A 24633-nucleotide genomic window follows, 5' to 3' on the forward strand; every position below is an offset into this window, starting at 1 on the left:
TTTTTAGATGTTTCAATGCTCTGAAAAGCGTTGGAACTTTAACTTGAACCAATTTTTCGTTAAACTGGGCTGCCTCCAGGCCTAGTTACCACTTAAGCCACATTAACCAAAGCGATTCACCTGCCATCTTGGTTGGGCATGGCCAATTTTTTTCAGGTACATTAGTACTGTTGATACAGCAATTTTTGTGGGCCATCGCCTACAGTGTAATCAAATAAATTTTTAGCCCACCTGCATTAAGCACGACATTACTACCTCAGCTGTGTTGGGCAATGCAATGGGATATTTCTATGTACCGCCGGTGGCTTCCTGGCACCCACCCATGCTGTAGGTGCACACGGAGTTTTTACTACATCTGTACACTTGAAAAGAACCCCAGTCTGACTGGGGCATGCAGTGTGGGCCGAAGCCCACCTGCATTAAGCACGACATTACTACCTCAGCTGTGATGGGCAATGCAATGGGCTATTTTTATGTACCGCCGGTGGGTTCCAGGAAGCCACCCATGCTGTCGGTCGACAGGGACTTCACAATAGGGAGTTGTACCTGCCTGTGTCTATGAATTAAAAAGCCCGGTCTGACTGGGGCATGCAGAGACACCTTGACAGAATGAATAGTGTGTGACACATAGGTTCCCCATTGCTATGCCCACGTGTGCAGCTCCTGATGGCGGTGGCACAGGATTCTATTTCTCATTGCTTCTGTACAGCATTGTGGGCTATCGCCCCGCCACTTTTAAAGAGGGTCGCTGCCTAGCCGTGCCAACCTCTGCAGTGTGTGCCTGCGGTTCCTCCTCATGGCAGACGTACTTCTAAATAGACATGAGGGTGGTGAGGCATTAGGGCAGCTGAAGGCTGCGCAGGGACACTTTGGTGTGCGCTGTGGGGGGGAGGGGGGGCGGTTGGGCAGCATGTAACCCAGGAGAAGTGGCAGTGGAGTGTCATGCAGGCAGTGATTGTGCTTTGTTGGAGGTAGTGTGGTGCTTAGCTAAGGTATCCATTGCTAATGAGGGATTTTCAGAAGTAAAAGTTGTTGGGAGGGGGGGGGCCCACTCTTGCCGGTATTGTGGCTTAATAGTGGGACCTGTGAACTTGAGATGCAGCCCAACATGTAGCCCCTCGCCTGCCCTATCCGTTGCTGTGTCGTTCCCATCACTTTCTTGAATTGCCCAGATTTTCACACAAGGAAACCTTAGCGAGCATCGGCGAAATACAAAAATGCTCGGGTCGCCCATTGACTTCAATGGGGTTCGTTACTCGAAACGAACCCTCGAGCATCGCGAAAAGTTCGTCCCGAATAACGAGCACCCGAGCATTTTGGTGCTCGCTCATCTCTAGTATTTACCAATTAGAAAATAAAATATATGGAGGCAAATACAGATGGAATACTGATGACATATGGTCAATGTGTTACATATCCATAATACAGATCTGTATTACGGACATATTTAAAATGCTCCTCTGAAGCTGACCTTAGAGCAGGGGTGTCAAACTCATTTTCGCCGAGGGTCACATCAGGCTTATGGTGACCTTCAAAGGGCCGATTGTAAGGCCGTCTCCCACTGTGAGAATTCTCACAACGGGACCAGACCCGAGCCCCTGCAGGAACCAGCGCGGCACTCACCTGCTCCCGCGGCTCCGGCTCTGTGATGTGCCGGCTGCCCCGCACAGTAATAGAGCATGCCATGATTTGTTTTCTGTGCAAGATTTCGCGCAGACAAATCGCATCCGTCTGCATAGGATTGCGTTTTCTAACGCAATCCTATGGCAGCTTCCATTGGCGGAAATTCTCGGGAAATCCCGCCGCGGAATTTCCGCCCGTGTGCAGGGGGCCTAAGACAGTACAGTAAGGGCTCGTTCACACAAGCCTATTTGCGTACATAATATGCAGTGAATAGAAGCCATTGATTTCAGTGAGTTCATTCACATGATGTATATTGTCACACAGCATGACCTACTTTGTTGCATATTACGCACCCCGATAGGCCATTGGAGTGCATGGGCCGCGCAAATACGTGGTGAATGTGCAGGAAACCGATGTATTCACTGCATATTTGCACACTGATGTCAGTGTGCGCAGGGATCAGCGCAATTACCAGCGGCGCCCCCGCTGGTAATCGCTTCAGTGGTGAGCGGTTGTCGGCACGCAGCGGGCCACATAACATGAGGCAGCGGGCTGGATTCGGCCAGCGGGCCTTGTGTTTGACACATGTGCCTTAGAGTAAAGTCAAGTTTAACCAGAATATTAGATACGACACAATCAAATATCAAGACCTCAAAATGGTACCAATTGATTATAATCTTAAGAGCTAAGCTAGTTGGTCTAAGTTAGTACTTTACTATTATTTTAATATACATAATTCATTGACTTACTAAAATACTTTATTTCCAAGACTCCTATGAGCACCACTTTGAATTTGAGTCATGTGTGCAAAACCTGAGACATGTGATATTTTGATCATATGCTCAGTTTCCATCTGTGAATCCGCAAAAGACGAAATGTCACAAATTGCATGAAAAAACTTCTGCCCAGTGCTAAACCTCCTGTACGAATCATCACAGATCATGTAATAATTCATGTGTAGTAATCCTGCGTGTTTGTGCTGTTGGGTCCTTCTTTGTTTTTTTTTTTGCACCTGTAAATACTCTGTATATGTAAAGACACACAGAAGAGCCAAAATGTGCAAGGAATATGCAATTTTTGGTAAGTGCACTGCATATTACGTGAAAGAAATACGCATACTCCAATGTGAACAAGCTAGCACTAGAAACAAGAGAGGATTCAAAAAGATCTAGACAAGCTTGAACAGTGGGCGACTACTAGCAGAAAGGTATTTAAAAGGGAGAAATGCAAAGTCCTACATCTGGGCAAGAAAAATGAAAAAAAAACATACAGAATGTGAAAAAGACTTGGGTATACTAATAGATCACAGACTGAATATGAGTCAACAACGTGATGTTGCAGCAAAAAGGCAAACACAATCCTGGGATGTATTAAAGGGGTTGTCCCGCGCCGAAACGGGTTTTTTTTTTTTTCAACCCCCCCCCCCGTTCGGCGCGAGACAACCCCGATGCAGGGACGTACAGAAAGCTTACCGGAGCGCTTACCTTAATCCCCGCGCTCCGGTGACTTCTATACTTACCTGTGAAGATGGCCGCCGGAATCCTCTTCCTCCGTGGACCGCAGCTCTTCTGTGCGGTCCATTGCCGATTCCAGCCTCCTGATTGGCTGGAATCGGCACGTGACGGGGCGGAGCTACACGGAGCCTGCATTCTGCACGAGCGGCTCCATTGAAGAGAGCAGAAGACCAGGACTGCGCAAGCGCGGCTAATTTGGCCATCGGAGGGCGAAAATTAGTCGGCACCATGGAGACGAGGACGCCAGCAACGGAGCAGGTAAGTAAAAAACTTTTTATAACTTCTGTATGGCTCATAATTAATGCACAATGTATATTACAAAGTGCATTAATATGGCCATACAGAAGTGTATAGACCCACTTGCTGCCCCGGGACAACCCCTTTAAAAGAAGCATAGAGTTTAGATCATGTGAGGTAATTATCTGCACTCTTGTTTAGTCAGACCTCATCTGGAATACTGTGTCCAGTTCTGGGCACAACAATTTAAAAAAAGACATCAACAAAGCAAGTTCAGAGAAGAGTTACCAAGAGGGTGATCGGTCTGCAAATCATGTCCTATGAGGAACGGTTAAAGGATCTGGGAATGTTTAGCTTGCACAAAAGAAGGCTGAGAGGAGACTTAGGCCGCCTGTCCATGGGCATTGTGTTTTAACGCCGTGGATTTCCCCTCGGGGAAGCCGCCACAAAAGAACACTAAAGTCACCATGATTTTCCGCGTTGAACCTATTATTATGATAGCATGCCGCAATTTTTATATGTGAGTGGCTGAGCTTTCTGTAGTTATCTTATGGAAAGTGTTCATTGTGTTACCCGCATGCACATTATCGCCGCGGATAACGCAATGCAGAATCGCCCATGGACAGGGGACTTAATAGCTGTCTACAAATATCTAAAGGGCTGTCACAGTGCAGAGGGATCAGCCCTATTCTCATTTGCACAAGGAAAGACCAGAAGCAATGGGATGAAACTGAAAGGGGGAGACACAGATTAGATATTAGACAGTGGGGGTGATCAATGAGTGGAACAGATTGTCACGGGAGGTGGTGAGTTCTCCCTCAATGGAAATCCTCGACAAAGGCTGGACAGACATCGGTCTAGAATAATTTAATGAATACTGCACTGAGCAGGGGGTTGGACCAGATGACCCTGGAGGTTCCTTCCAACTCTATGATTCTTTGGTCTACTACTGCCCCGCAGCTCCAATGCCACTGCTCCAATCTCCCCATGACGCTATGCTCACAGGCTGCAGTCAACCAATCTATGGGGCATCACAGGCTGCTACAGGCAATCAAAGACCGCAGTGCTTGAACACTGAGCTCTCTGATTGGCTTCAGCAGCCTATGTATTCTCATTAACAGCCTGTTAACAGAGACCCTGATTATAGAAAGCAGCTGCAGCGCAAGAGCTGCAGGAAGCCGGGAGAGGTGAGTAGAGGTTGTTTTATTATTCTTGGGCATATGGAGCACTAATTTACTTAAAAAATTATAACTGTGAAAACCCTTTTAATTTTGCTACCACTGCCTATTTTTTAAATAATTACTTTTGCAATTTTTTATTATTTGACCGCATCTAAAATAAAAAATGAAGCAACTTTGCAAATAGCAAACTAAAAATCTCTTGAGCTGGGTTCACAGTGGACGGATTCCGGGCAGAGATCTTGTGGTTTGGCCGCAGCGAAAAACCGCGAGATTTCTGCTGGGAATCCGCTGCTTCAAAACCCGCGGCACTTAGGCGCGGGTTTTAAAGCGGCCTGGCCACATTCTCTTACACTGCGGCCGGCGCTCCCATAGAGGAGAGCGCGGCCGTAGCGGAGGAAGAAAAAAATGAACATGCTGCGGCCGGCAAATCCGCGCCGCAGCACCGGCTTCGTGTGGACGAGATTTCTGAGAAATCTCGTCGACATGGCTGGCTAATCCCGGGATTAGCGTCTGAAAGCGGATTTGCCGTGGCGAATTTCCAAATGGAATTTCTGCAGCAAATCCGTCCAGTGTGAACCCAGCCTTAATGTTTTTGGTCTACAGTTTCTAGGCAGACCTAGGTGTCTTCTTTACTTCGAATAAACCCTGATCCTGTAGTCATGTCTTGCTCCAATCCTTCCTCTCCTGGCTAGTTCACAGATAGCAGAAGAGCAGAAGGTAATTATGAAAACAGATAGGTCACTGTAAACAAAAAGTGGTAAGCTGTTTTTCATGAAGACTATTAGGCCCAATGTCCACAGGTGGATTTGTTTTGCAGAACCCGTGCGGGACATAGGGAGACATGGGCACCATCAAATCAGCTAAAAGCATGCAGATGTGATGTTTTTCCTGGCGTATGGATCACACATGCAGGAACAAAAAGGCAGCATGCTCCATATTTCTGCCGATCCTGCAGGGACGGCTTCCATTAGTCAATGAAAGCCGTCCGATCTGCAAACCACCCGCAGTTGTCTCTGTGCACGTACCGCAGGAAAGGAGAAGATTTGAAAAAAAAAGCACTGCGCATGCACGTCGACTGGCACGCCTGGAGACATCTGCCATGATGAAGAAAATTGTCTTGCTTATGTCCAGGGCTGCGGGCACGCACCGATTCTGCCATGCCGTGCACATTGGGCCTTAGTAAAGTTGCTACAAGATGTGATGGTGCAGTAAAAAATAAGTATGGTTGCAAAAGTGTGTACTGGATTTCAAACTGAACTATACTGCTTTTATCTGCCATCATGAGGCATATTTTTTGTCAGTTCATGCCCGAGGCTAACCAAAGACAGATATCAGTTGCTGATCGGGGTTTTTTTGCAGCTGACGTTTATGGTGCAAGGTGACATTATAATAGAACAGTTTTTTGATACTAGTCCACCTTCTCCATTGTCTGTTCTCAGCTTTAGTAAAATATAAGCCTTCAGTTAAAATGCTGTCCAAAAAAACCCATAACATGTGCATAGGAAACATACAGTATACATTCACAGCAGTACAACTATTATGGTATTATGGTTACTCACAGGCCACAGATACTTTATAGGGATCACTGGACTCCTTACTGACAAGGTTCTCAGCTTCACACCGGTATTCTCCTGAGTCTCCTCGTTTAACAATGATGGTGAGAGTCTTGTTATCTCCAGATAACTTGGCTTCGGAGGAGATGCCAGCGCTACGCCTGATCCACCTTATAGTCGTAGCTTTTGAGGTGTCACAAGTTAGGGTGACTGTGTCATTTTCCTTGGGTTGGGTGGTGGGACCTGTGATTTTAGGTTTAGTGACCGGCTCTGTGAATGGAAGAACAGGAACATTGTTGACAAGTAAATGATAAAGTATTTACAAAGTTTCTTTTATTCTTACCCTACAAACAGTATATGGTGACATAATTGTTATTTCTGTGCATCATGTGAAATTTCATACTGGTTAATATATTCTTAGCAGTTCAGAAGAAAGAATGAATTTAGTGGTCCCATCGCATAGTATGAGAATGATGATGTGGCTTTATCATATAGGATGAAGTCTCTATAACCACACTTCATGCTGTAGGTCAGGAGAACCTCTATACATTCTCAAAAGTCCTGAACTGAGTTCATAAAGGAAAGGTCTTTAAAATGGTTTTCCTAAAAAAGAGCTCCAAATCACCCATATAGTATATAGAGTTACATAGTAAAATATCGTCTGCCGGTTGCCACCTCCAGGAATACTTTCTGCATTTTTTTTTTATTACTACTTATTGTTTTTATGGAATTATCTGGGAAAATATATACTTGCCCAAATCCAATTCATATCCAGCAATACCAGCAGCTCTGCTTCCGGCCTTATTCTGACACTAGGTCATGTTCTAGAGCTCTTCCTTTCCCTTCCTGCTGTTTGGGCTGGCTGAGTGGTCATTTCAATAACTAAGCCAATCCCCTTCTCTGTGTCATCTGCAGTTGGATATCACAATAAATGTGAAAAGTTATTGTGATAGTCATAGGCAAGAGTTTTAGGCAAATCAAGGGTCTTTTGTATACCTTTATGCTTCTTGTGACCCATAATAACTGTAGGTAACAAAGACACCATGTCAGCTGTGACATAATTTTATTTATAACTGGCATTTGGACTCTACGATGAAAATCAGTCAAAACGGACACTTTTGACCATTTCAGCTGCGCATCTGTTAGATAGCATCTGCCAAAACTGTGATCTGGAATTCTTTGGTCATTCTTCATTGAAATGAGATATGTATAGAATGATTGGCTGATTATGGATGATTATTCTGCAGTTTTTCAAAGCCCAGTCTGCTGCTTTATACTTTGGTGTTTAGTCTGGCATCTCGATGATTGATGGACTGTATCAGTGATCCAAGGTATGATTGATAGAATGCAATATGGATGATCCTAATCTCAAGTGTACAGTATGGGCAGCTTAGCTGCATGTGTTTTTAGCATTTCTTTCCTGCTAAAAATGTGTGTTATAATTGGAAAAATACTGTATTTTAGACTGTTTTCATACTTGATGTTCTCTACATTCAGGATATAGAGTACATTTTGAAATATCGCCAAACATGTCCATGAAAAGCGGAACAAGGAACAGGCAGACAGATATGGCAGCCACCTAGGTGATCCTGCATTGTATACATTTTCTTTTAAATTAAAGTTATTGGGTGCATATGTTGAGGTCTATACATTCAACATTTTCCCATATAGAAGCATGTGAGATAGGTCTAAAATGCAAGGACTTAATGAGTATCTCTAGAGCCGCACTTCAAATTCTGCAACAGGACCCTGAACTACCATGTTCCATTTACATACTGTAGTCTTCTTATTTGGCAGGTGCTGATGTAATGGCAAGTATGGAGCCTTGTGCTGCAACATTGAGGGTCAAGAAAGGACATAAAAGACAGCGTTTGGCACTCTAAAGATGCAATTAGACACAAAGATGATCACCCAAAAGATGGTTTTGAGCGATCATTTTGCATAAACTACTAATTGGTGCAAATGCTTATTGGTACTAATGTCTATTAGTACCAATTAGTAGCATGTGAGCCCCCAGGAGCTGAATTTATTTAGAGGACCACTCTCTGTTCTCTGAATAAATTCTCTTTGTTCTGCAGTGCTGATTACAGATGAGACAATGTAATCAGCTGTTATCAGCAGTCCCTGGGCAGAGAACAGCCCACGGTCTGTCTTATCAGCTGTTCGGCTGAATGATGGATTTCAAGCCGAACTGAGAGCTGTTGTTCGGCAGACAACTGAAAGATGGGCACATTTACACGCAACGATTATTGCTCAAAAGATGGCTTTTGGGCAAAATTTGAACTATAATCATTGTGTCTAAATGGCTTTTAGAGTGAGCTGCCATTCAAGCTGCCGAAAGGACCTGCTGAGAGAGTATGCATAGCAAACAGGACCGAGTATAGTCACCAAGGAGTGTAGTCAGCTGAAGCCAGAGCAGGGGGATAGGGAGGCAGTTGAGAGAGCGTCTAAGAGATGTGGTGCCGCAAAGCCAGAATACAATGCTATAAGTCAAGTCTCTGAGCTGATAAAGAGCTGACACGTTGTAAACCATTTTAAACCCCATTTACATGCAATGATTTTCGTTTGAACAAACTTAACTTTTTTGGATTCAAATGTTGAGCGTTTACACGTACAGATAATCATTTGAAACCTTGCCATTTCCCTCCTGGCTATGTAAACACTGTATGTTTGCTTAGGTAGGCATGTGTATATGCGAAGAATCTCTAGGCAGGATGGGAGTTTTAATTAGTGCGAAGAAAAAGCCATTTTCTACTGAGGCATGAGTCATTGTGTTTATCTGGGCAAACCATTGTGAAGGCTATGGTCCTAAACATATACATATATTTTTCATCCTGTCTCCTATGAACATCTCTGATATACGCTTATACATTCATATGTTGTTTGAACAGCAAGATTGCTTTGGTAAAGGAATAGAAATAGAGAATAGTACTCAGCAAAAGTATATATAACGTACATTCTTTCCTTATCTTCTGTTACACTGTTCAAAGGTCAGTTTACAATAGTGTCCAGTAAAGACAATGCCTTAATGATTAACTGCTATCTATGTAAAAGCACATGACTGGCTGAAATGTACACTTATTGACAATAGACCACTCTCCTTTAAAATACTATATAAAGAAAGATGTTTTGTAATAAAGGTAGATTGCTTTTAGACACAATCCTAAATCTGTGTCCATTGCTTTCTCACGGCGGCCGCCATAACCACCTCTGATTTAGAGCCTCACAGCATATTGACAGAACGATTGAATTTCCATAACACCATTACCCCTCTCCTCAAGTCGCTTGAAAGATTGAATGAATGTCATTTAAACTTTACGACAAGTGAACAAACTAATTACTATTTTTATGCAGTCTGAAACTCAGCGATTAACGACAAGTGAACGAATAGTGCACAGTGGCTTCATGTTTATACGTAACAATTATCGCTCACCTTCACTCGTTTGAATGAATTTTGAGCAATAATCGTTGCATATAAATGGAGTGTGTGTCAGTCCATTATGTGAATTATTGTAGTAATTAATAATATAAATGCTAGTAAACAAGCACTGATTGACTTGCTATATCTCATCAATTGGTGCTCTTTTCAGGCAAATTAGGCTCCCATGTAAAAGGATCTTTAGAATCCTATTACATATGAATCATCATTAATCATTTGCTCATTGGACATATTTACATTGGGCAATGATCAGGAATGAACATTCAGGCCAGAATCACCCGTGTAGAGGGCCCTTTATAGTAAGTAACCTTAACCCCTTAGTGGCTGCCAATACAACTTTTTACTGACCTCACTAATGGACTTCAATATTGCACACACGGATAGTAGCTTTAACTACTGACAGCCAGGCTCCTGCTCCAACCACCAGGAGAGGAGAAACCTCAGATACCTTACATGCCATAATCAATAGCAACTGCAGCATGTAATCAGACGACAGGAGATGTGGGCTTTTCTGTCACACACATACCACACATCACTGTTCACACCAACATACAGAGTAACACAAACCACACAGAACAGGACTGCACACAGAGCACATGTCTGGCCACTTGCACAGACATATCAAACACATCACTGTTCACACCAACACATGGTTGTGCATACAACATTTAACAGGAACCCCACACAGAGCTCACATGCATACAGATGGTAAACCATAGCCAGTCCAAGTGTCCTCACACCAGGGGAATAAAGTCAGCCACTGTGCTGAACATACGGGGAATAGTTTTAGGCATCACCCATCTGATACATACATAGGACATCAGACGTCTGGAGGCCGCACCTGTCGAAGGGAAGAGGGGGTCTGCATATGATACAGACAAGGACTACAGGTGTCCAGACCGTCTTCAGGGTAGGAGTGAAACACTTTAGACAAGCATGCACCACACCAGCTTTAAAAAAGGATTAACAGTTATACATAAGGCACTAAAATGACCAGCAATCTCTCCAGGAGTTTGCTGGTATTTATCTGCTGCAGATGAGGGGGATAGGCTGGTGGAGAATACCACATGCAGCCAGCTTAATTAACCCCTACCGGTGAATGTGTGCACAAGGAAACCTGTAGAACCACAGGACCCAGATGCACAACCTTAGCAGTAACTCAGCCTATTAAACTCAGCCTCCAGAAAAGTCAAATATGCTGCTGTCATAGGCCAGGTAGAGTGCACTACAAAAGTGATGCAGTGTACTATCATAGCATTCAAACTACTGTATCTTCAAGTCCCTTTGAAAGACTAAAAATCTGTGTCAAAAGGAGTTCGACAAAAGTAAAAAAAAAATGCAAAAACGCTTTTCCCCATAAAAACCCATTTGAAATGGATAAAATGAAGAAAAGAGAACATGTAAAGCAACTCATAAGAGGTATTATCATGTTCATAGACCTAGACAATGAAAATATTTTGTTATTTATCTCGTATGGTGAACACGGGGAAATTAGTTTTACAAAGTAATCCTACAATTGCTATTTTTCTTTATTTGTCTCCCCAAAAAATGTAATAAAAACCAAACGTCACATGTACGCTAAAATGGCACCAATGAACTACAACTCTTCCTGCAAAAGACAGTACCTCAGATAGACCCATTGCTGGAAACCTAAGAACGTTATGGGTCTTAGAACGCAGCAATGCAGCTTCAATTACTTTTCTTTAAAAACTAGTTTTTATTGTTCAAATGTGGCAAAAAATACAAAATAAAATCTAAATAAGGCTGCCTGTCCACGGGCGTGATTGAATTGCGTTCCCCGCGGCGATAATCCGGCCGCGGGGAACGCAATGCACGCTTTCCGTAGCGTTACTATGAAAAGCGCAGCCCCCCTGTTCACGAGTGGAGAATCCTAGTGATTCTCCACTCGCTGGTAGCAAATCGCAGCATGCTGCGAATTGTCGTGATTCTCCGCAGTCAGCCTATCTGCCGATTCCTGCTCCTGGGCGGCGGCTTTGCAACGCCCGTGGACATGCAGCCTTAACCTGGTATCGCAGTAATCATGCTGATCCAGGAAACCAAACATAAGAAAGTTATCATGTAATTTTTAGCGAATAGTGAGCGCTGGAAAAAAAACAAAACCCCAAAACAATGTTGGAATTTTTGGGAGTGCTTATATATCTCCCTCCCCCGCCCTACCCAGAGAAAATACAAAAGTCGTACAACATAGGATATGTACTCCAGAGTGGTGCCATAAAAAATACAACAATAAACAGGCAATAAAATGGTTCTATTAACGAGTTATGGCTGTTGCAATGCGACGTAGAAAGTCGCTTTGTCCTTAAGGCACAAAATGGCTTGTCACTAAGGGGTTAAAGTGAATCTTTATAATTGGGTGAAACTCTGTTTTCTTCATTATGGTCCCCCTAGTGGTAGTTTAACCATGGATGACAAGACCTCCACATATATGTTTATAGGAGAGTGATAAGCCTATCCACATAAAGTTATCTTGGACATAGCTACTATATTTTAATGAGAGTATTTTCTCCCATGCTCCTCTGACTCTACTATAGCAGATATCACATGACAAGTGGGGATAAAATCTGATGTGGTGACTGTTGCACCAACCACCATTATGCTTATTGTGCTCCCCAGATTAAGTTGTAACCATCAAGTGTTCTGTGCTGCTGTGCCTTCAAGTGCTATCTGCAATCAAATGTAATGTATCTTTAAGATTATGCAGCCATCTTCAAGCGTAATGTACCGAACGTGTTTTTAACCATCAAGAATTTGAGCAACTGTTGTGTGGAAAAGAAAAAAAACTGTTCAATTGTTATGTTCTGTGATCGTTTTTTCAAGGGTAAACCATCACCACCCTGAATTGACCCCTATATGTCCACATAGTCACTCACAGCTTCACTAGACTTTCCTTCATAGAACCCACCACTCCACATCCATCACCTCTCCCCCGCATCACTTACAGCTATGTCTGACAGCACATCTCCCTATCCTGCATGTAGGAAGAAGCGTCACAAGCAGAGACAGGACCTGCTGTTCTGTAAGTGATCATGGGTGTGGGCAGAGTCCTCTGCCTTCTGTCTATGTCTATAATGGAGGACTGAAGGCACTGTCAAAAATAGTGAAGATGTTAGTGATGCTGGGTGAGAAATATAGGAGGGAAAGCCTGGAGAACTAATAAAGCTGTAAGTGAGCAGGACGGGCACATTAGATGCTGTGATATACTGTATTACAGCGAGCATGGACTGTAAGCCCCTACCCCATCTAACCCTGATTACAGACATACTTTGTAAATTTAGTAAAGTAGTCAAACTACCAACAGAAATATCACATGTAATTCTTTAACCCGTTCCAATCCACTGTCTGACGTCTAAAGACATTCTGATTGAAGGCTGTACAGCTCCAATGTCGGAAGACGTCCGGCAGGGTATTCTTACTGTAGATAACAGGCCGCTCTGTTGTCGGGGGCCTCTCCAACATGTCCAGTACCGCAGTACTGGCTCTAGCCAGCAGGTGGCGCCATTGTATGATGGCAGGAAGAGAAAACTCCCTAGGACACCCTGAATCTAAAATTGGATTGCAAAGGGTTAATGTAGAGGGGTTCCGGTAAACTAACCTTACTAAGGTATAATGAAATGTTTGTGTCTCTTACTAATTTACTTTCTCGTTTAAACTCCTAACTATTTTTAAAACAGTCCTGATTAGTGTTGACTGACTGGTGAATAGAGATGAGCGAACGTACTCGTCCGAGCTTGATATTCGTGCGAATATTAGGGTGTTCGGGATGCTCGTTACTCGTAACGAGTACCACGCGGTGTTCCGGTTACTTTCAGTTTCCTCTCTGAGACGTTAGCGCGCTTTTCTGGCCAATTGAAAGACAGGGAAGGCATTACAACTTCCCCCTGTGACGTTCAAGCCCTATACCACCCACCTGCTGTGAGTGGCTGGGGCGATCAGATGTCACCCGAGTATAAAAGTCGGCCCCTCCCGCGGCTCGCCTCAGATGGCGTGTGAGTTAGCTGAGGGAAAGTGCTGTTCTATTGGAGTTGCTGTAGGGAGAGTGTTTGTAGTGAGTGTAGGCTTCAAGAACCCCAACGGTCCTTCTTAGGGCCACATCTACGTGTGTGCAGGCTGCTGTTAGCAGTGGAGAATTTTTTTTTTTTTCTCAAAATCGGCAGTGCAGAGCATTGCACCCGGTATTAGGGACAGAAGTGGTGCTTAGGCAGGGAGAGTGTTAGGAGTGAGTGTAGGCTTCAAGAACCTCAACGGTCCTTTCTAGGGCCACATTTAACTGTGTGGAGTACTGTGCAGGCTGCTGTTAGCTGTGCTGCTTTTTTTTTTCTCAAAATCGGCGGTGCAGAGCATTGCACCCTGCATTGATACTACAGGCACAGAATTGTGTAGGCAGGGCCACAACACAGTTATTAGTCATTGAATAGACGCAGTGGGCCTTTTCTTTTTTAACAAAAGGGAAAAAAGTATATTTGCCCTGCCTCTGTCAGTCCTAAGGGCTCTGGGTACGTGTGTGCTGCGTGGAGAACGTAAAAAAATCAGACGCAACCAGCTACGGTTGAGTGCAGCCTTGCGCCAATTTCTTTCCTGCCTGGGAAATACCTGCTCTGCCACAGTTAATAACTCTGCAACAGTAAAGTTCTGTGACACTTTTGCAGGGCCGCAACACAGTTATATTAGTCATTGAATAGACGCAGTGGGCCTTTTCTTTTTTAACAAAAGGGAAAAAAGTATATTTGCCCTGCCTCTGTCAGTCCTAAGGGCTCTGGGTACGTGTGTGCTGCGTGGAGAACGTAAAAAAATCAGACGCAACCAGCTACGGTTGAGTGCAGCCTTGCGCCAATTTCTTTCCTGCCTGGGAAATACCTGCTCTGCCACAGTTAATAACTCTGCAACAGTAAAGTTCTGTGACACTTTTGCAGGGCCGCAACACAGTTATTAAACTTATTATTCATTCACTAGAGGCAGTGGGCCTTTCCTTTTTAAAAAAAGTTAAAAAATTATATTTGGCCTGCAGGTTTGCGCCAATTTCTTTCCTGCCTGTGAAATCAAATCACTGGTAATACAGCATGCTGAGGGGTAGGGGTAGGCCTAGAGGATGTGGACGCAGCCGAGGACGCGGAGGGCCAAGTGAGGGTGTGGGCACAGGCCGAGCCAGTGCGGTGGCCAGGGGTAGAGGCAGGGCCAGACCGAATAATCCACCAACTGTTTCTCAAAGCGCCCCCTCGCGCCATGCCACCCTGCACAGGTCAAGGTGCTCTACGGTGTGGCAGTTTTTCACAGAGACGCCTGACGACCGACGAACAGTGGTGTGCAACCTTTGTCGCGCCAAGATCAGCTGGGGAGGCACCACCAACAGCATGCGCAGGCATATGATGGCCAAGCACCCCACAAGGTGGGACGATGCCCGTTCACCGCCTCCGGTTTGCACCACTGCCTCTCCCCCTGTGCCCCAACCTGCCACTGATATCCAACCCCCCTCTGAGGACACAGGCACTACCGTCTCCTGGCCTGCACCCACACCCTCACCTCCGCTGTCCTCGGCCCCATCCAGCAATGTCTCTCAGCGCAGCGTCCAGACGTCGCTAGTGCCACAGTTTGAGCGCAAGCGCAAGTATGACGCCACGCACCCGCACGCTCAAGCGTTAAACGTGCACATTGCAAAATTGATCAGCCTAGAGATGCTGCCGTATAGGCTTGTGGAAACGGAGGCTTTCAAAAGCATGATGGCGGCGGCTGCCCCGCGCTACTCGGTTCCCAGTCGCCACTACTTTTCCCGATGTGCCGTCCCAGCCCTGCACGACCACGTCTCCCGCAACATTGTACGCGCCCTCACCAACGCTGTTACTGCCAAGGTCCACTTAACAACGGACACGTGGACAAGCACAGGCGGGCAGGGCCACTATATCTCCCTGACGGCACATTGGGTGAATTTAGTGGAGGCTGGGACAGAGTCAGAGCCTGGGACCGCTCACGTCCTACCCACCCCCAGAATTGCGGGCCACAGCTCGGTGGTGGTATCTGCGGCGGTGTATGCTTCCTCCACTAAAGCACCTTCCTCCTCCTCCTCCTCCAACGCAACCTCTGTCTCGCAATCAAGATGTGTCAGCAGCACGTCGCCAGCAGTCGGTGTCACGCGGCGTGGCAGCACAGCGGTGGGCAAGCGTCAGCAGGCCGTGCTGAAACTACTCAGCTTAGGAGAGAAGAGGCACACGGCCCACGAACTGCTGCAGGGTCTGACAGAGCAGACCGACCACTGGCTTGCGCCGCTGAACCTCCAACCGGGCATGGTCGTGTGTGACAACGGCCGTAAGCTGGTGGCGGCTCTGCAGCTCGGCAGCCTCACGCACGTGCCATGCCTGGCCCATGTCTTTAATTTGGTGGTTCAGCGCTTTCTGAAAAGCTACCCCCACTTGTCATACCTGCTCGGAAAGGTGCGCAAGCTCTGCGCACATTTCCGCAAATCCCACACGCACGCTGCCACCCTGCGGACACTGCAACATAGGTTTAATCTGCCAGTGCACCGACTGCTGTGCGACGTGCCCACACAGTGGAACTCTACGCTCCACATGTTGGCCAGACTCTATGAGCAGCGTAGAGCTATAGTGGAATACCAACTCCAACTTGCGCGGCGCAGTGTGAGTCAGCCTCCTCAATTATTTACAGAAGAGTGGCCCTGGTTGGCAGCCATCTGCCAGGTCCTTGGAAAATTTGAGGAGTCTACCCAGGTGGTGAGCGGCGATGCTGCAATCATTAGCGTCACCATTCCTCTGCTATGCATCTTGAGAAGTTCCCTGCAAAGCATAAAGGCAGACGCTTTGCGCTCGGAAACAGAGCCGGGGGAAGACAGTATGTCGCTGGATAGTCAGAGCACCCTCCTGTCTATATCTCAGCGCATTCAGGAGGAGGAGGAGCATGAGGAGGATGAGGAGGAGGGGGAAGAGACAGCTTGGCCCACTGCTGACGGTACCCATGCTGCTTGCCTGTCATCCTTTCAGCGTGTATGGCCTGAGGAGGAGGAGGAGGAGGATCCTGAAAGTGATCTTCCTAGTGAAGACAGCCATGTGTTGCGTACAGGTACCCTGGCACACATGGCTGACTTCATGTTAGGATGCCTTTCTCGTGACCCTCGCGTTACACGCATTCTGGCCACTACGGATTACTGGGTGTACACACTGCTCGATCCACGGTATAAGGAGAGCCTTTGCACTCTCATTCCTGAAGAGGAAAGGGGTTCGAGAATGATGCTATACCACAGGGAGCTGGTGGACAAACTGATGGTAAACTTCCCATCCGACAGCGCTAGTGGCAGAAGGCGCAGTTCCGAGGGCCAGGTAGCAGGGGAGGCGCAGAGATCAGGCAGCATGTACAGCGCAGGCAGGGGAACATTCTCCAAGGCCTTTGCCAGCTTTATGGCTCCCCAGCAAGACTGTGTCACCGCTCCCCAGTCAAGGCTGAGTCGCGGGAGCACTGTAAAAGGATGGTGAGGGAGTACGTAGCCGATCGCACGACCGTCCTCCGTGACGCCTCTGCCCCCTACAACTACTGGGTGTCGAAGCAGGACACGTGGCCTGAACTCGCGCTGTATGCCCTGGAGGTGCTTGCTTGTCCTGCGGCTAGCGTCTTGTCAGAGAGTGTGTTTAGTGTGGCTGGGGGAATCATCACGGATAAGCGTACCCACCTGTCAACCGACAGTGCCGACAGGCTTACACTCATCAAGATGAACAAAGCCTGGATTTCCCCAGACTTCTCTTCTCCACCAGCGGACAGCAGCGATACCTAAGCAATACGTAGGCTGCACCCGCGGATGGAAGCATCGTTCTCTCTCACCATCCAAAACGGGGACATTTCTGCTTCATCAATCTGTGTATAATATTCCTCCTCCTCCTCCTCCTGCTCCTCCTCCTGAAACCTCACGTAATCACGCCGAACGGGCAATTTTTCTTAGGGCCACAAGGCTCACTCATATAATTTTTCTAAACAATTTTTATACGTTTCAATGCTCTTAGAAGCGTGGAAACTTTAACTTGAACCAATTTTTCGTTAAACTGGGCTGCCTCCAGGCCTAGTTACCACTTAAGCCACATTAACCAAAGCGATTAATGGGTTTCACCTGCCCTCTTGGTTGGCCATGGCCAATTTTTTGGATGTACATTAGTACTGTTGATACAGCAATTTTTGTGGGCCCTCGCCTACAGTGTAATCAAATGAATTTTTAGCCCACCTGCATTACAGCTGACGTTACATCCGCTGTGTTGGGCAATGCAATGGGATATTTTTATGTACCGCCGGTGGGTTCCAGGGAGCCACCCATGCTGTAGGTGCACACGGAGTTTAACCTACATGTGTCCACTTGTAAAGAACCCCAGTCTGACTGGGGCATGCAGTGTGGGCCAAAGCCCACCTGCATTAAGCACGACATTACTACCTCAGCTGTGTTGGGCAATGCAATGGGATATTTTTATATACCGCTGGTGGCTTCCTGGCACCCACCCATGCTGTGGGTCCACAGAGAATTATAAATGCATCTGTTTCCACATCTAAAGAACCCCAGTCAGACTGGGGCATGCAGTGTGGGCCGAAGCCCACCTGCATTAAGCACGACATTACTACCTCAGCTGTGTTGGGCAATGCAATGGGATATTTTTATGTACCGCCGGTGGGTTCCAGGGAGCCACCCATGCTGTGGGTCCACAGGGACTTCACAATAGGGAGTTGTACCTGCCTGTGTCTATGAATTAAAAACCGCGGTCTGACTGGGGCATGCAGACACCTTGACAGAATGAATAGTGTGTGGCACATAGGTTCCCCATTGCTATGCCCACGTGTGCAGCTCCTGATGGCGGTGGCACAGGATTATATTTCTCATTGCTTCTGTAGAGCATTGTGGGTTATCGCCCCGCCCCTTTTAAAGAGGGTCGCTGCCTAGCCGTGCCAACCCTCTGCAGTGTGTGCCTGCTTTTCCTGTGGCAGACGCACTTATAAATAGACATGAGTGTGGCGTGGCATGAGGGCAGCTGAAGGCTGCACAGGGACAATTTGGTGTGCGCTGTGGACACAGGGTTGTGCAGGGGGGGTTGGGCAGCATGTAACCCAGGAGAAGTGGCAGCGGAGTGTCATGCAGGCAGTGATTGTGCTTTGTTGGAGGTAGTGTGGTGCTTAGCTAAGGTATGCATTGCTAATGAGGGCTTTTCAGAAGTAAAAGTTGTTGGGAGGGGGGGGGGGCACTCTTGCCGGTATTGTGGCTTAATAGTGGGACCTGTGAACTTGAGATGCAGCCCAACATGTAGCCCCCCGCCTGCCCTATCCGTTGCTGTGTCGTTACCATCACTTTCTTGAATTGCCCAGATTTTCACACATGAAAACCTTAGCGAGCATCGGCGAAATACAAAAATGCTCGGGTCGCCCATTGACTTCAATGGGGTTCGTTACTCGAAACGAACCCTCGAGCATCGCGAAAATTTCGTCCCGAGTAACGAGCACCCGAGCATTTTGGTGCTCGCTCATCTCTACTGGTGAAGTATTCGGGATGGGACTGCCCAACCCCATTTTTAAAAACTTATTGGAACAGCTAATTTGCACCACTGTTACCTTTGAGTGCTGGGATCCTAGGTCCAAGTCCTATCACAGATAATATCTACATAGACTTTGACCAAAGGCAACATCTGGATGGAGATTTTCAGATTTGTACCTCCAGCACTGGAAAGCAGCAGTGCTAACAACTGAGAGACCATACCTGTCCTTTCTGCTAAAGAGGAAGAGAAGAGTAGGAAGAATAAACAAAGAGAACATAAAACATCCAGATGTTGCTCTTGACCAAATGTGAACCTAGAACCCTCGCATTGCAAGGCAGAAGTGCCAGCAACTAAACCACCATGCTTGGTCCTTCTCTGGAGGAGGGGGAGAAGATACAGAAACTCAAAGAGAACATACAAAGTCCATGCAGATGTTTTCCTTGGCAGATCTGAACCTAGGACTCTAGCACCTCAAGAAACCCGTGCTAAACACACAAAATAATTGAGTCAGGATGACCCAATCTGATTTTTCAAAAGCCAGCATAATTTTATCACCCAGCCAATGTGCAACTCTACTGTAATGAGCCCTGCTGCAATTACACTTTTTAGTGCAAACAGAACAAGTTTCTCTCACATTTGGTGGGCACAGTCTTTTAAACAGCAGGGCACTTGTACAGTCTTATTTGAGGTTGCAGCCAAGATAGCTGTGGGCATTTTCCTTTACCCTTTGTTCCATTATGGGTCCAAGGGATGCTCTTTCCTCCTATAGCATGTTCCTCCTTAGCAGTGCTTGCAGGGTACAGCCTCTTGTTTGTGATTGTAAGCCACTACCCATTTCCAGAATCACATTGACCAGCCTGAACAGTGACTGTAGCTTGCACAATGTCAACAATTCTTGCACTGATGTGAGGAGTCAGACTCCTGTCTTTAATAAATACGTGTGTTTTCCCCTTTAAAATCATCCTCAGGTTGAGATGACGTGCTTACATCCCAATCCTAGGGAAGTGATTCTGGAATTTCTATTGATTCCTGTGTAGGAAATCACTGTTATATTGGTTTTAAAGTATGAGTAGTAGATTTGCCTCCCCCCCCCCTCCCCCTCCCTCCCTTTCCGGGTCTGGATAAGTTAGTACTGTCCTGAGTTCCTGAAGAGTAATGAGGAAACCCCTTATATGTAAATGGAAGTTGTTATAAAAGGGGGTGGGGGGTGTTGAGACATTGAGTGCTACAGCACTACCCGAGTATATAGTCACCATTTTACCAGGACTATTCGGAACTACTTATCAAGTACTATATCATTTATTGTAAAATATGCATGCATTGATTGTATTTTTAACTACTGTTTTACAAGTATGATATCCTTTACGGTCATCTCTGTATACTCATTTATATTGAATAAGTTGGATTCACAAATATATGCCTGTTTGTAAAAATGCATAGGTCATTCTCAGGCAGAGACCCTTGTTAGTCTAAGGCTCTATCCCGAGTCCAGGCACTGACTAGTGAAAGCTCACTATTATGCCTATTCTTCCAATTGGTGAAGGTGCCAGGTCTCTCTGTGCCATATGGGTTAGCACCAGAGCCCGTTAGGAAGGGTCACTATATATACACCGTGCCCTCCCCCGAACAGGGGCACCTGCATGAGAGGAACAACAGGCTACTGTTTCAGGTAACCGTACCTCAGACCGTCTTATAATTGAATGTTAATACTGGGGCTGGCAAAGGATACCTACATAGAGGGCGAGCTGTGGACATTAGTCGCCTATCACATCATCTTGAAGGGACAACATAATAGTGTAACCCCAAAGCTATACAGCTACGATCATTTGGGATATCCTGGATTTAGATCTAGCATTCTTCTGTTACCAAACCCCTGACCAGAATAGATCATGGTATAGTCATCCATAAGCAAAGTTAAAGTACTTTATAACAGACAACTCTCTTGATGGACTGTGCACCTCAGAAACTGTTTATCCCAGTTATAAGTAATTATTAACCAAACATTTATCGTTTTAAGTGAAATATTTGTTTTGTTACCCACTCAAGTAAATACTATATACCTGTTTACTTATTTGTGTGTCGTCTCTCCATTATAAGCATTACATCCCACACGCTTATATAAATTGGCATATTCGGGGGGTTATGTTGTCCCAGATGGGAAATAACGGTGCAATGGCTTGAATTGCTGATTCCATTAGTGGTGAAACCCCACGATGGTCCTAATGTTGAGGACAATTCTAAGCAGTCTACCCAAATTTGATGGACATAACTAGAGATGAGCGAGCACCAAAATGCTCGGGTGCTCGTTACTCGAGACGAAATTTTCGCGATGCTCGAGGGTTCGTTTCGAGTAACGAACCCCATTGAAGTCAATGGGCGACTCGAGCATTTTTGTATATCGCCGATGCTCGCTAAGGTTTTCATTTGTGAAAATCTGGGAAATTCAAGAAAGTGATGGGAACGACACAGAAACGGATAGGGCAGGCGAGGGGCTACATGTTGGGCTGCATCTCAAGTTCCCAGGTCCCACTATTAAGCCACAATAGCAGCAAGAGTGCCCCCCCCCCCCCCCCCAACAACTTTTACATCTGAAAAGCCCTCATTAGCAATGCATACCTTAGCTAAGCACCACACTACCTCCAACAAAGCACAATCACTGCCTGCATGACACTCCGCTGCCACTTCTCCTGGGTTACATGCTGCCAAATCCCCCCCCCCCCACGACCCAGTGTCCACAGCGCACACCAAACTGTCCCTGCCCAGCCTTCAGCTGCCCTCATGCCACGCCACCCTCATGTCTATTTATAAGTGCGTCTGCCACAGGAAAAGCAGGCACACACTGCAGAGGGTTGGCACGGCTAGGCAGCGACCCTCTTTAAAAGGGGCTGGGCGATAGCCCACAATGCTGTACAGAAGCAATGAGAAATCTAATCCTGTGCCACCTCCATCTGGAGCAGCACACGTGGGCATAGCAATGGGGAACCTATGTGCCACACACTATTCATTCTGTCAAGGTGTCTGCATGCCCCAGTCAGACCGCGTTTTTTTATATATAGTCACAGGCAGGTACAACTCCGCAATGGGAATTCCGTGTGCACCCACAGCATGGGTGGCTCCCTGGAACCCACCGGCGGTACATAAATATATCCCATTGCAGTGCCCATCACAGCTGATGTAATGTCGTGCTTAATGCAGGTGGGCTTCGGCCCACACTGCATACCCCAGTCAGACTGGGGTTCTTTAGAAGTGGACACATGCAGTTACAACTCCCTGTGGACCCACAGCATGGGTGGGTGCCAGGAAGCCACCGGCGGTACATAAAAATATCCCATTGCATTGCCCATCACAGCTGAGGTAATAATGTCATGTTTAATGCAGGTGGGCTTCGGTCCACACTGCATGCCCCAGTCAGACTGGGGTTCTTTAGAAGTGGACACAGATGCATTTACAACTCCCTGTGGACCCACAACATGGGTGGGTGCCAGGAAGCCACCGGCGGTACATAAAAATATCCCATTGCATTGCCCATCACACCTGAGGTAGTAATGTCATGTTTAATGCAGGTGGGCTTCGGCCCACACTGCATGCCCCAGTCAGACTGGGGTTCTTTAGAAGTGGAAACAGATGCATGTACAACTCCCTGTGGACCCACAGCATGGGTGGGTGCCAGGAAGCCACCGGCGGTACATAAATACATCCCATTGCAGTGCCCAACACAGCTGATGTAATGTCAGCTGTAATGCAGGTGGGCTAAAAATTAATTTGATTACACTGTAGGCGAGGGCCCACAAAAATTGCTGTATCAACAGTACTAATGTACATCAGAAAAATTGCCCATGCCCAACCAAGAGGGCAGGTGAAACCCATTAATCGCTTTGGTTTATGTGGCTTAATTGGTAACTAGGCCTGGAGGCAGCCCAGTTAAAATAAAAATTGGTTGAGGTGAAAGTTTCAACGCTTTAAAGAGCATTGAAACGTATAAAAATTGTTTAGAAAAATTATATGACTGAGCCTTGTGGGCCTAAGAAAAATTGCCCGTTCGGCGTGATTATGTGAGGTTTCAGGAGGAGGAGCAGGAGGAGGAGGAGGAATGTTATACACAGATTGATGAAGCAAAAAGGTCCCCGTTTTTGATGGGGATACAGAACGATCCTTCCATCCGCGGGTGCAGCCTACGTATTGCTTAGGTATCGCTGCTGTCCGCTGGTGGAGAAGAGAAGTCTGGGGAAATCCAGGCTTTGTTCATCTTGATGAGTGTTAGCCTGTCGGCACTGTCGGTTGACAGACGGGTACGCTTATCTGTGATGATTCCCCCAGCCGCACTAAACACCCTCTCTGACAAGACGCTAGCCGCAGGACAAGCAAGCACCTCCAGGGCATACAGCGCGAGTTCAGGCCACGTGTCCAGCTTCGACACCCAGTAGTTGTAGGGGGCAGAGGCGTCACGGAGGACGGTCGTGCGATCGGCTACGTACTCCCTCACCATCCTTTTACAGTGCTCCCGCCGACTCAGCCGTGACTGGGGAGCAGTGACACAGTCTTGCTGGGGAGCCATAAAGCAGTCAAGGGCCTTAAAGAGTGTTGCCCTGCCTGTGCTGTACATGCTGCCTGATCTCCGCGCCTCCCCTGCTACCTGGCCCTCGGAACTGCGCCTTCGGCCACTAGCGCTGTCGTATGGGAATTTCACCATCAGTTTGTCCGCCAGGGTCCTATGGTATAGCAACACTCTCGAACCCCTTTCCTTTTCGGGTATGAGAGTGGAAAGGTTCTCCTTATACTGTGGGTCGAGCAGTGTGTACACCCAGTAATCCGTAGTGGCCAGAATGCGTGTAACGCGAGGGTCACGAGAAAGGCATCCTAACATGAAGTCAGCCATGTGTGCCAGGGTACCTGTACGCAACACATGACTGTCCTCACTGGGAAGATCACTTTCAGGATCCTCCTCCTCCTCCTCGTCCTCCTCCTCCTCAGGCCATACACACTGAAAGGATGACAGGCCAGCAGCATGTGTACCCTCACCAGTGGGCCAAGCTGTCTCTTCCCCCTCCTCCTCATCTTCCTCCTCCTCCTCCTCCTCCTCCTCCTCACCGCGCTGAGATATAGACAGGAGGGTGCTCTGACTATCCAGCGACATACTGTCTTCCCCCGGCTCTGTTTCCGAGCGCAAAGCGTCTGCCTTTATGCTTTGCAGGGAACTTCTCAAGAGGCATAGCAGAGGAATGGTGACGCTAATGATTGCAGCCTTGCCGCTCACCACCTGGGTAGACTCCTCAAACTTTCCAAGGACCTGGCAGATGTCTGCCAACCAGGCCCACTCTTCTGAAAATAATTGAGGAGGCTGACTCCCACTGCGCCACCCATGTTGGAGTTGGTGATCCACTATAGCTCTACGCTGCTCATAGAGCCTGGCCAACATGTGGAGCGTAGAGTTCCACCGTGTGGGCACGTCGCACAGCAGTCGGTGCACTGGCAGATTAAACCGATGTTGCAGGATGCGCAGGGTGGCAGCGTCCGTGTGGGACTTGCGGAAATGTGCGCAGAGCCGGCGCACCTTTCCGAGCA

The 24633-nt window shown here is 46.9% G+C and overlaps 1 protein-coding gene across 1 annotated transcript in view; it reads right to left on the bottom strand.

Annotated features, from left to right (window-relative positions):
- The window catches only part of LOC136632358 (carcinoembryonic antigen-related cell adhesion molecule 8-like), a 122209-nt gene that overhangs the window by 42797 nt on the left and 54779 nt on the right, over positions 1-24633 (bottom strand). Inside the window, exon 3 of the mRNA XM_066607166.1 lies at positions 6115-6378. Within this exon, the coding sequence (XP_066463263.1) occupies positions 6115-6378 (264 nt within the window). The remainder of the gene's footprint in view (positions 1-6114; positions 6379-24633) is intronic.

Source organism: Eleutherodactylus coqui, chromosome 6 (genome assembly GCF_035609145.1).
Source record: "Eleutherodactylus coqui strain aEleCoq1 chromosome 6, aEleCoq1.hap1, whole genome shotgun sequence".
NCBI classification, from domain to species: Eukaryota; Metazoa; Chordata; class Amphibia; order Anura; family Eleutherodactylidae; genus Eleutherodactylus; species Eleutherodactylus coqui.